Below are 13,038 nucleotides of genomic sequence, written 5' to 3'. Positions count from 1 at the left end.
CTAGCCTGGGCAACATAGCAAGACTCTGTCTCTACAAGATAATTTTAAAATTAGCCGGGTGTGGTGGCATGCGCCTATAGTCCTAGCTACTAGGGAGGCAGAGGTCAGAGGATCTCTTCAGCCCAGGAGTTTGAGGCTACAGTGAGCTATGATCACGCCACTGCACTCCAGCCTGGGCAACGGAGCAAGATCCTGTCCTGAAGGAAAAAAAAAAAATCCATTGGATGGAAGAGCTTACACTGGTGAGGGTCCTGCTAGGCACAGGCCAAGTCTGCTGCCTCCAGGAAGCTGACCCAGGAGGCCAAGACATTCAGGGTCTTAGACCCCCTGCTAGTCTCTCCCTCCCTCTCTCCTCTCCATCCACAAGCCAGGGTTGTGTACCAGTCCCCTCTAGACCGCCTTTTGCATCCCTTGCTCAGATCTCAGATGGGAAGGCTGAGGCCCCAAGTCTTAGCCATTTTTTTTTTTTTTTGAGATGGAGCCTCATTCTGCCACCCAGGTTGGAGTGCAGTGGCATGATCTTGGCTCACTGCAACTTCTGTCTCCCAGGTTCAAGTGATTCTCGTGCCTCAGCCTCCTGAGTAGCTGGGATTACAGGCATATGCCACGACACCCGGCTCACTTTTGTATTTTTAGTAGAGACGGGGCTTCATCATGTTGGCCAGGCTGGTCTCGAACTCCTGACCTCAAGTGATCTACCCACCTTTGCCTCCCAAAGTGCTGGGATGACAGGCGTGAGCCACCACACCTGGCCCCCAAGGCTTAGTCTTTCAGAAAACCATGCCTGCTTCCTCCAGGGGTCTTTACATTCTGGGGGTGAAACGTGGGTGGATGCCAGTCTGACTCCGCAGCCTCTCCCCACTTGAGTGCATTGCTCATTGGGCCCTCTCTCCTCCCTGGTCTCCAAGTTCCTGTGTTTGCTTTGGGGTGGGGGTGGGGGACTGCCCCCACCAGGGACAACAGGCCTCATTACCCAAATAAGATACACAGCCCAGCTCTCTGGGCCACTGGCTGGGCCCCTCCCTCCGAGAATTAGATAAACACCATCTGTTTGGTAGGGAGACACGGAGGTGGGATGGGGGGAGACTCTGCTACCTCCTGGGCCAGCTTCTTCTGTGGCACCTGGTGGGGGACTCCTGAGTCTGTTGTCCCTGTCTGTATCCCAGCAACCTCCCAGCCCATTCTGATCACCCCGTGTCGCACCCTCGACCTGCCTGCCTTCTCTCCCCCTTCCATGCTAAGGTTATGACGTTCATGGCCCAGGCAGGGTTAGAGGACATGCGATAGTGACAATATCCAAGCCGAGGAGGAAGAAAAGGATTTGGGGCTGTGAGAGAAGAGACTCAGCCTGGAGCAAGAGCATAACGCTAGGGTTCAAGAACTTTTTATGACTGGCTGGGGATGGCTCACACCTGTAATCCCAGCACTTTGGAAGGCCGAGGCAGGAGGACTCCTTTGGAGGCCAGGAGTTTGAGATCAGCATGGGCAACATAGTGTGACCCTGTTTCTACAGTTAAAAAGTTAGCTGGGGCCAGGCACAGTGGCTCACGCCTGTAATCCCAGCACTTTGGGAGGCCAAGGCGGGTGGATCACCTGAGGTCAGGAGTTCGAGATCAGCCTGGCTAACTACGTGAAACTCCGTCTCTACTAAAAATACAAAAATTAGCCGGACGTGGTGGCAGGCGTCTGTAGTCCCAGTTACTTGGGAGGCTAATCCAGGAGAATGGCGTTAACCCGGGAGGCGGAGTTTGCAGTGAGCCGAGATTGTGCCACTGCACTCCAGCCTGGGCAACAGAGCGAGACTCTGCCTCAAAAAAAAAAAAAAAAAGAAGTTAGCTGGGCAAGGTGGTGCAAACCTCTAGTCCCAGCTACTCAGGAGGCTGCAGTGGGAAGATCGCTTGAGCCCAGGAGTTCAAGGCTGAAGTGAGCTGTGATCACGCCACTGCACTCCAGCCTGGGCAACAGAGTGAGAACCCGACTCATAAAAAACAAACAACTTCTGGTTGGGCGCGGTGGCTCAAGCCTGTAATCCCAGCACTTTGGGAGGCTGAGGTGGGCGGATCACGAGGTCAGGAGATAGAGACCATCCTGGCTAACATGGTGAAACCCCGTCTCTACTAAAAATACAAAAAATTAGCTGGGCGTGGTGGCAGGTGCCTGTGGTCCCAGCTACTCGGGAGGCTGAGGCAGGAGAATGGTGTGAACCCGGGAGGCAGAGCTTGCAGTGAGCCGAGATCACGCCACTGCACTCCAGCCTAGGCGACAGAGCGAGACTCTGTCTCAAAAAACAAACAAACAAACAAAAAAACAAACAAAAAAACCCCCAACTTCTTATGATCAATAGAAAAGTCTGATGAGGAGCAGTGGCAGGTCTATAATCTAAGCACTTTGGGAGGCTGAGGGGAGAGGATTGCTTGAACCCGGGAGTTCAAGACCAGCTGGGCAACACAGTGAGACCTTATCTCTATTTAAAACTATAAATAGGGCCGGGCGCGGTGGCTCACGTCTATAATCCCAGCACTTTGGGAGGCCAAGGCAGGCGAATCACCTGAGGTCAGAAGTTCAAGACCAGTCTGGCTAACATGGAGAAACCCCGTCTCTACTAAAAATACAAAATTTAGCCGGGTGTGGTGGCACGTGCCTGTAATCCCAACTACTCAGGAGGCTGAGGCAGGAGAATTGCTTGAACCCGGGAGGCGGATGTTGCAGTGAGCCGAGATCATGCCATTGTACTCCAGCCTGAGTGTCACAGCGAGACTCTGTCTCAACAACAAACAAACAACAACAACAACAAAAACTATTAAAAGAAGAAAAGGGCTGGGCCCAGTGGCTCATGCCTGTAATCCCAGGACTTTGGGAGGCCAAGACAGATGGATCACAAGGTCAGGAGTTCAAGACCAGCCTGGCCAACATGGTGAAACCCCATCTCTACTGAAAAAAAAAAAAAAATTAGCCAGATGTGGTGGCAGGCGCCTGTAATCCCAGCTACTCAGAAGGCTGAAGCAGAGAATTGCTTGAACCTGTTGGGTGGAGGTTGCAGTGAGCTGAGATCGCGCCACTGCACTCCAGCCTGGGTGACAGAGTGAGACTCCGTCTCAGAAAAAAAAAAAAAAAAGAAAAGAAAAGAAAGAAAAAGGCAGGACGCAATGGCTCATACCTGTAATCCCAGCACTTTGGGAGGCTGAGGTGGGCAGATCACTTGAGGTCAGGGGCTCGAGACCAGCCTGGCCAACATGGTGAAACCTCGTCTCTACTGAAAATTAAAAATTAGCTGGGGATGGTGGCACATGCCTGTTATCTCAGCTACTCTGGAGGCTGAGACATGAGAATCGCTTGAACTCAGGAGACGGAGATTACAGTGAGCTGAGATCACGCCACTGCACTCCAGCCTGGGCAACAGAGTGAGACTCCGTCTCCAAAAATAAATAAATAAATAAATAAATAAGAAAGAGAAGAAAACTCTGAGACTCAGAGAGGGGTGGAGAAAACCCCAAGTTCAGCTGCCCACCTCCCACCTTTCAGGAATTCCTTTTAGATTGCCCCCTAACCAGGTCCTGTTTGCTCCCCTGCACCCTCGAGGCCACTCTTCCTAAAGCTAGCCAGCTCTGACCATGAACAAGTGCTTCCTTGAAGCTTCCAGAAACTACCTCCCTGGGGCTTCCACCCACAGAGCCACGGAACACGGCCTCCTCGATCTTCCCTCTGCCCACGCTAACCTGCAGAGGGTGAAACCCTGCCAGGCCTCTGCAGGCTGGTCTCTGGGTCAGGCTGGTCCCTGATTCAGGCGGGTCCCTAGTCAAGCTGGCTGTTCTTCCCACCACCTTCTGAACTCTCTGCCTTACTGTCTCTTCCCATACAGTCACTCCCCTGGGACACTCAGCCCCTGTAATCTGCTCCCCTACAGGGGACCCCTGGAACTGGGGGTCTTTGAAGATGAAAACACTGTCTCAGTTCAAGCCTCAGGGCTTTTCCTCTACCAAATGGGGAAATCTAGAAGCTCTCCTGGTACCGAGCCAACCCTCCATCTCCCTCCATCTCCCTCCATCTCCCTCCCTCCCTCCACTCCCTCCCTCCCTCCATCTCTTTCCATCTCCCTCCCTCCCTCCATCTCCCTCCCTCCTTCTCCCTCCCTCCTCTATCTCCCTCCCTCCATCTCCCTCCCTCCATCTCCCTCTATCTCCCTCCCTCCCTCCATCTCCCTCTCTCCATCTCCCTCCATCTCCCTCTCTACATCTCCCTCCTTCCTCTAGCTCCCTCCCTCCTTCCATCTCCCTCCCTCCCTTCCTTCCTTCCTCCCCCATCTCCCTTCCTTCCTTCCTTCTTTCCCCCATCTCCCTCCCTTCCTTCCTTCCTCCCTCCCTCCCTCCCTTCCCTTCCCCTTCCCTTCCCTTCCCTTCCCTTCCCTTCCCCTTCCCTTCCCTTCCCTTCCCTTTCCTTCCTTCCTTCCTTCCTTCCTTCCTTCCTTCCTTCCTTCCTTCCTTCCTTCTTTCCTTCCTCCTTCCCTCCCTCCCTCCCTCCCTCCCTTCCTTCCGACAAGGTCTCACTCTATCACCCAAGGTGGAGTGCAGTGGCACGATCATGTCTCACCGGAGCCTCAACCTCCTGGGCTGAAGTGATTCTCCCACCTCAGACTCCCCCGTAGCTGGTACTAGGAATGCGCCATCACACCTGGCTGATCAAAAAAAATTTTTTTTGGCCAGCCGCGGTGGCTCATGCCTGTAATCCCAGAACTTTGGGAGGCCGAGGCGGGTGGATCACCTGAGGTCAGGAGTTTGAGACCAGCCTGGCCAACATGGTGAAATCCCGTCTCTACTAAAAATACAAAAAATTCGCTGGAGGTGGTGGGCGCCTGTAATCCCAGCTACTCGGGAGGCTGAGGCAGGAGATTCTCTTGAACCCGGAAGGCGGAGGTTGCAGTGAGCTGAGATGGCACCACTGCACTCCAGCCTAGGCAACAAGAGCGAAACTCTGTCTCAAAAAAAAAAAAATTTTTTTTTTTTTGGTAGAGACAGGTTCTCAGTATGTTGCCCAGGCTGGTCTCCAACTCCTGGGCTCAAGCAATCCTTGGATGAGAACCTGGGCCTCCTAAAGTGCTGGGCTTACAGGCAGGAGCCACTGTGCCCAGCCAGAGAGATTTACTATTAATATTTGGGTATTTGGGAAGAAAACACAGTCCTCTCTACTCCAGCTATCTCTGACTGGGGTTACATCAGCCTTGAGTCAGCCTCTTGCGGGGGGGCAATTTTTGGAGTGGGCTCTGTCCCTTACCTTGCCAGCTCCCCAGAACTTCTCCTCTTTGGTCACCCATGGTCAGGGTTGGAAGTGGGGCCCCCTTGCAAATAGAGTGACGTATAGCATATAATGAGCAGCAAAAGTTGGGGGTGGGTGGGAAATGGGAAACCCTTAGGAGGAGGAGTGCCGGCATCCGGTGTACCAGGACCTTAGATGCCCTGTCCCAAGCAGTCGCGTGACATTTGGGGAGGGAGGGAGAAGGGACGGGAATTTGAACTTTCCACACGGGTCCGGCGCCCTGGCCGATCGGGTTGCAACATGACCTGGGCCCGGGGCCAGAGCTTGTGGGCCAAGGTTACTCCGCCTCCAGCCAATGGGGTCGCAGCTGGGCGGCCGCGGTTGGGGGCAGGCAACACTCCCCTCACAGTCCCCACCCCAGGTCCCGCTCCCCCGCAGGGCGGCAGGTGCCGATCTGTAGCCAGCGGTTCTCAGAAGGGGAGGAGGCGCCGCGGAGGAAGAGGAATATTTGCACAGAGAAAAGATCAAGGCCGGCCGATCCCCCTTTCTCCCCTACGGGTTTTCGGTTGATAATTTATACTGGCCCCTCAACTCCGGGGAACTTTGCTCCAGGGCACTGGGCCAGGCCTCGGGTTCGCGCCCTCCTCTGGGACGCGGGGCTTGGAGCGGAAGCGGGGCGCGGCCTGTGCGCTCTCGGAGGCGCTAAGCGTGGGTCCCAGGCAGCGAAGGGCGCTCAGCCTAGTGTGGCGACGCGGGTAGGCAAACCCAGGCCTCCCGGGCACCGGCGTAACCTCTGCGAGCTGCGCCTCTTGGACATTTCTGGGACATCTTCCTCCCGCCACCCTTAACGTAGCAGATCAAGAAGAGGTGTCTCAGCAATTGCGGGGAGGTGGACGTGAGAGTGGGCCAGTTCCAGTCCACTTTGGTTATGAACTGGGACAATCAGGGGCGCTGGGAGTATCTCAGGGTCCAGGAATAGGGCGGGCCTGGGCCGGGGCTGCTGGGGAGAAGGCCAAGGCCTGCAGGGTGTCGGGTGGATTGGCTCCAGAGTGGAGAGTGGGGATGGGCGCGGGTGGCCTAGGGACCTGGGACGCCTGGCATTTTTGGAGGGACGGAGGGGCTGGGACCAGAGAGAGGGGACCAGAGGTCCAGGTAGAGGCGGGGCGCAGGCGGTCTGCGCCTCGGGGAAGAGAGAATGGGGGAGGAATGGGAATCAGAAATGCATGGGTCCATCAGGGGCCAGCGGGCTGGGCCGCGGTAGGAGGACCTCGGGGCTGGGAGAAAGGGGGTGTCCAGGGAGTGATCGGAGCCTCCGGGAGCCGCAGGACCGGGCTCGGGTGGGGTGTCGAGGGCCCCAGCGCGCAGTCCTGCCCCGGACCCCCCCATCCCCACCTGGAGGCCAAGGCCGTCGGGGCCCGGAGCCGCCCTCACCTGTAAGCCAGGCTCAAGCACTCGAAGAGGCGTGTGAGTGTGGGGTCGATACTGCGCGGCCCGAAGTCGGAGGGCCCCACGGACCCCTCCTGGTCGCGCCGCCGGGGCAGCGAGTCGCTGTGCGGCGACGACACCATGAAGTGACCGCTGTGGATGACCTGCGAGCGGAGCAAGCCGCCCGCGGTGCGCCGGAGACTAGGGTCCTCCGAGTCGGTGTCCGAGTCCGAGTCTGGGCTGGGCGCGACCCGCGGGACCTGCAAGCCCGCGGCCAGACCTGCCAGCACCCCGGCCATGGCTGTCGCCGCCGCCACCGCCTGGTCCGGGCTCCGCGCAGCGCGGGGAACAGCTCTTGGCCAGCCGTGCCTTGTTAACATAGCCCCGCCCCCACACCATAGGCCGATCGGGTGGGCGGGGCCTGGGACGGGGCGGGGCTTGTATTAGCATAATCCTTATGCCAGGTGAGAACCCGGTGCTCTGGAGCTCCGGCGGGTTGGCCCCATCTCCCTTCCCGTCTTTCCTTGGAGTCCTGATAGAGCCGCCCCTACTTTGCTCCAAAGGGATATTAAGAAGGCTCAGGCCGGACGCCAGGGGCTCTTGCCTGTAATCCTAGCACTTTAGGAGGCCGAGGCGAGAGGATGGCTTGAGGTCAGGAGTTCGAGGCCAGCCTGAGCAATATGGCAAGACCCCCATCTCTACCAAAAAAATGCAAAAATTAGCCGGACATAGTGGAGAAAGCCTGTAATACCAGCTACTGGGGAGGCTGAGGTGGGAGGATCCCTTGAGCCCAGGATTTCGACAATATGGCAAAACCCTGTCTCTACAAAACATACAAAAATTATCCAGGCATGGTGGCGTGTGCATGTAGTCCTAGCTACTCGGAAGACTGAAGTGGGAGAATCGCTTGAAACCAAGAGGTTGAGGCTGCAGTGAGCGGAGATCGCACCACTGCACTCCAGCCTGGATGACAGAGTGAGACCCTGTCTCCACAACAAAAGGGTCCCCTATCACACCTAAGCCTGAAAGTGCCTCAGGACCTGGGGTTTGTGCTTTCAGGGGCACCCTCTTGTGAGGCCAGAGATCACCACCTCCCCTCACCTAACTCCTGCCCTCCACCTCCACCCCCCGCCCCCCATATTAGCTCCTCTGGGTCCTCCACACAGCTGGAAGCCCCCACCTCTCAGGAGCCTGATGTGGTAAGCCCAAGGCAATGTCCCTGAAAGGCCTGGCCCACAGGAGGTTGTTAATACCTCTAGTTAACATGGTGGCCAGGCGCTGTAGCTCTCGCCTTCAATCCTAGCACTTTGGGAGGCCATGGTGGGTGGATCACTTGAGGCCTGGCTAACATGGTGAAACCCCTTCTCTACTAAAAATACAAAAATTAGCCGGATGTGGTGGTGCGTGCTTGGCTTGTAATCCCAGCTACTCGGGAGGCTGAGGTGGAAGCATCACATGAGCCCGAGAGGTGGAGGTTGCAGTGAGCCGAGATCGTGCCCTACTGCACTCCAGCCTGGGCAACAGAGTGAAATCCTGTTTCAAAAAATAAAATAAAATACTTAAGAAAAAATATATATTAAAAAAATTGTTATCATTACTTCACCTGCACAGAGGCCCAAGGGGAGCCTCGAGGGACTGTTACTGGTAGGGATGGGTGGCTCACTGGAAGGTGGACATCCCCCAGGCAGGCATCTACCCAGAAGCTCTGAGCCCCTTCTCTCACTGACACTGAGGTCCAGCTTTTGTTCCTGCTTCTTTGTATTTTTATTTATCTATATATTTTTATTTATTTATTGTTTTGAGACAGAGGCTCACTCTGTCGCCCAGGCTGGAGTGCAATGGCGCTATCTCGGCTCACTGCAACCTCTGCCTCCCGGGTTCAAGCGATTCTCCTGCCTTAGCCTCCTGAGTAGCTGAGATTACAAGTGCGCGCCACCATCCCCAGCTAATTTTTGTATTTTTAGTAAAGACGAGGTTTCACCATGCTAGCCAGGCTGGTCTCAAACTCCTGACCTTAAAGTGATTTGCCCACCTCGGCCTCTCAAAGTGCAGGGATTACAGGCATGTGCCACCGTGCCCAGCCTATTTATATATTTTTAGAGACAGGGTCTCGCTCTGTCACCCAGGCTGGAGTGCAGAGGCACAGTCGTAACTCACTGCAGCCTCAAACTCCTGGGCCAAAGCGATCCTCCCACCTCAGCCTCCCTAGTAGCTGGGACTACAGGCTCATGCCACCACACCTGGCCAATTTTTTTTTTTTTTTTTGTAGAGATGAAATCTGCTTCAACCTCCCAAAGTTTTGGGATTACAAGTGTGAGCCACCGTGCATGGCCTTTCTGCTTCTGAAGGCTCTTTTCTCACCTTGAGGACAGAAACCAGACTGAGGCATTCACACCTGACACCTCACTGGAGCCTTTAACTAACAGCCTCAAAGATGGGTTCAGAGGCACAGGAGAGCAAAAACACACCCAAGCATCTCTGAGGGGCAGCGGCAAAGCCTGGTCTAGTAGATTTCCAGATTTCCCCCCAAGGATGTCCCTAGTGGGTGCGGACAGGAAAGAGTTGCAGGCACGTGCTAAGCTCCGCTGGCTTTCTGACAGGTATCCTATGTGTGGTCATGTTAGGGAAAGCGGAGGAGGTGGTTTCCCATGTGTTGCAGCCTTGGAAAAGGTTGACACACAGCGCTTTCTTCCAGCCCACAGGAGGATCACACAGCACCTGGGATCACAATGGCAGTGCCCTGAGGGCCCCAGCCACTGGCTGTGGGAGGAAAGTGATTATCTGAGGCTGCTCACAGGCCAGCCCTTCCACACACCTCCCTTGGCCAGGTATCTTCTGTCTCTGCCAAATGGTCACATCACATTCCCAGGAGCCCCAGCTGTTCTGCTCCATCCTCCCTGCTGCCGTCTGTAGGATGTGCATTCTCTCTGCCCATCCCCGCCAGGTTAGGAAAGGGGGTTCTGATGCTCTCCCTCCTTTGGAGGGGCTCTGCCCTGCTTCAGAGAGCCATCCCCAAGTGGCTCTCTTTTTTTTTTTTTTTTTTTTTTGAGCCAGTCTCACTCTGTCACCCAGACTGGAGTGCAGTGGCGCAATCTCGGCTCACTGCAACCTCCGCCTCCTGGGTTCAAGCGATTCTCCTGCCTCAGCCTCCCAAGTAGCTGGGATTACAGACGCGTGCCACCACACCCGACTAATTTTTGTATTTTTAGTAGAGATGCGATTTCACCATGTTGGCCAGGCTGGACTTGAACTCCTGACCACAAGTGATCCACCTGCCTCAGCCTCCCAAAGTGCTGGTATTACAGGCGTGAGGCATGGTGGCCAGCTGTCAGGTGGCAGTTAACCATCTTTTGAGGCCCTTGGTACAGAGGCTAACAGGAGCATTACTTATCCCTATATGCCTGTCTGGCTTCTCCCCCTACTCCCCCATAGGCCATTGAGGCAAGACTGTGTCCTAGCATCTCTGAACCCCCACACTGGGTACCTGGAGACTTGGGGGATGCTTGAAGAAAGGGGCATGAGACTAAGAGGAGCGGGTGGGGTGCTGTGGGGGAGGTTGGATAGGAAGTGTCAGCTCCGCCCTCGCCTCTCGCTTGGGACCTCCTGGCTCCGGGGACCCTGGCTCAGGTGAAGACCGGAATTGATCCTTGCTCTGCTGCTAATTCCATGAATAACACTGGGCAAATCTCTGTCTCTCTGTCTTACTGGCGATCTGTCTCACTACCTGTAAAATTGGGAGGCCAAATCAGTTTTTCTTTCTTTCTTCTTTTTGCTGTGGTAAATATGAGCTCTCACTGTATTGCCCAGGCTTATCTCGAGCACCTGGGCTCAAGCGATTCTTCCGCCGCGGCCTCCCAAAGTGCTGAGACTACAGGCGTGAGCCACCATGCCCGGCCTGAATTCAGTGATTTTTTGGGGATCCTGAAATCTTGGCTCCAAGTCTCTGCTGGCCGTGTCTCCAGATCACCCCACCATGCTCTCCCCATGCTCTGAAAACATCAGAGTTGTCTCCTGCAGTTTCAGGGACTTTCCTCTGAGCTGGATCTGAGCAGGTGGCAGGATTATGAGTGAATTCTCTCCTTCAGCCAACATCCTTCCTTCCCCAGCCATGAATTGCCCCTCAACAGGCATCTGCATCTAATTTCTGCCCTCCTCCAGGGCTTAATAACACCTCTAGAAGCCTAACCGCTGAAAAGACAAACCCTGACTGCACAATGCAAAACATCCAAACACTAGAGTGTCCAATAAATGCAAGGAGGTCCACAGATTCTGATTTCTCCTGTGTTTAGAGACAGGGTCTTGCTCTGTCACCCAGCCTGGAGTGCAGTGGCGCAATCATAGCTCACTGCAGCCTCAAACTCCTGGGCCAAAGTGATCCTCCCATTTCAGCCTCCCAAAGTGTTGGGATTAGAAGTGTGAGCCACTTGTAATGCGATCCCAGGCGCGCACCCCTTGTTCAGGGCACCATTGCCCAGATAATAGCACAGCCATGTACGTGTAAGCTGGCTCACCCTCTTGCTGCTTCTCTAGCCTCTGTTACTATAACCAGCAGTTTACAGCCTCTGTACAAACAAGTCTTGCTCATGATCCATGGAGATGCAAGACAAGATCCTAACTGTGGTGTGAATACCTGGCTGTCCCCAGCCATCCCACCTGATGTCACGTCCTCTCTGCCTTCCAGTCTTGGTCCTCAGGACTCTTCACCCAGCCTGCCCTTCCTTGTTGGGAAAGCCCACCTGTCCTTGAAGTCCCACCTATGACATCTTCCCCAAGTTCTCCAGGTTATTTCTGAGTTCCCACCACCCTTGTTCTTTTCTTTTCTTTCTTTCTTTTTTTTTTTTGAGACCAAGTCTTGCTCTGATCTCAGCTCACTGCAACCTCCACCTCCCGGATTCAAGCGATTCTCCTGCCTCAGCCTCCCAAGTAGCTGGGACTACAGGCGCCCGCCACCACTCCCGGCTAATTTTTTGTAGAGACGGGGTTTCACTGTGTTAGCTGGGAAGGTCTCAATCTCTCGACCTCGTGATCTGCCGGCCTCGGCCTCCCAAAGTGCTGGGATTACAGGTGTGAGCCACTGCGCCCGGCCTACCCTTTGATTTTCAACACATTTTGCAGATAAGAAAACAACTTTTGCTGAAGGTCACATGATAAGAAGAGAACTGGGATTCAAACACAGGCAATTGAATGCCAGCCTGTTCCACAAGTACCTACGTTCTCAAACTCAAAGGGCTGGCCATTGTGCAGGAGGATGTGGTACGAGCAGACACTCATCCACTGCTCCCGCCAGTGGAGGCAAAATCACTTTGGAAAAGTATTTGGCAGTGTCTACTAACATTGAGCATCTCCCACCTTAGAACCCAGCAATGTGAACATATGTGCACCAAAACACAAGACTATTCATGGCAGCACTGATCTTATTAGCCCAACACTGGAGACGCCCTGGATGTCTATCAACAGGTGAACGCATAAATACATTGCAGAACAGTCACACTAGGGAATACTTTTTTTTTTTTTTTAGATGGAGTCTTGCTCTGTCACCCAGGCTGGAGTGCAGTGGCACGATCTCGGCTCACTGCAAGCTCTGCCTCCCGGGTTCACGCCATTCTCCTGCCTCAGCCTCCCAAGTAGCTAGGACTACAGGCGCCTGCCACCAGGCCCAGCTAATTTTTTTATATTTTTAGTAGAGACCGAGTTTCACTGTGTTAGCCAGGATGGTCTCGATCTCCTGACCTTGTGATCTGCCCACCTCAGCCTCCCAAAGTGCTGGGATTACAGGTGTGAGCCACCGCACCCGGCCCACACTAGGGAATATTAATGCAGCAATGAGAATGAACGCTCTACAGCTAAGTGCAGCCCTATAGGTGAATCTCACTGATAATGTATTAAACAAAATAAGCCTGACATGGAAGTGTATATGTTGTAAGATTTCATTCATATAAAGCTCCAAAACAGGCTCATCTATGGTGTTAGGAGTCAGGGTTGTGTTTAGCCTCAGGGTGACTAGAAGGGCTCAAGAAGAGAGCTATGAAGGATGTTGCTACTTTTTTTTTTTTTTTTTTTTTTTTTTTTAGGTAGAGATGGGGTCTGCTATGCTGCCTAGGCTGGTGTCAAACTCCCAACCTCAAGTGATCCTCCCACCTCAGCCACTTAAAGTACTGGGATTACAGGCACGAGTCACTGTGCCTGGCCAAATTTTCTTCCTTTCCTTCCTCCTTCCCTTCCTTCCTCTCTCCCCTTCTCCCTCTCTCCCTCTCTCTCTCTTCTCCCCTCCTCTCCACTCCCCTCCACTCCCCTCTCCTCTCTTCTCTCCAGTCTTGTCTTGTCTTTTTTCTTTTCTTTCCTTTTCCCTTCCCTTCCCTTCCC

General features: G+C 54.3%; 1 protein-coding gene across 3 annotated transcripts in view; it reads right to left on the bottom strand.

Annotated features, from left to right (window-relative positions):
- Positions 1 to 7,070, bottom strand: part of MLXIPL (MLX interacting protein like) — a 32,228-nt gene extending 25,158 nt beyond the window's left edge. The window contains exon 1 of one of the 3 annotated variants that reach the window (XM_054493797.2): positions 6,682 to 7,070. In XM_054493797.2, the coding sequence (XP_054349772.2) occupies positions 6,682 to 7,055 (374 nt within the window). In that variant the 5' untranslated portion in view covers positions 7,056 to 7,070. The remainder of the gene's footprint in view (positions 1 to 6,681) is intronic. The other 2 variants (XM_054493794.2, XM_054493799.2) reach the window with 2 other exon arrangements.
- Between the last annotated feature and the right edge of the window lie 5,968 nt (positions 7,071 to 13,038).

Source organism: Pongo pygmaeus, chromosome 6 (genome assembly GCF_028885625.2).
Source record: "Pongo pygmaeus isolate AG05252 chromosome 6, NHGRI_mPonPyg2-v2.0_pri, whole genome shotgun sequence".
Lineage (NCBI taxonomy): Eukaryota > Metazoa > Chordata > Mammalia > Primates > Hominidae > Pongo > Pongo pygmaeus.
This window is presented reverse-complemented; position numbering and strand designations above follow the sequence as displayed.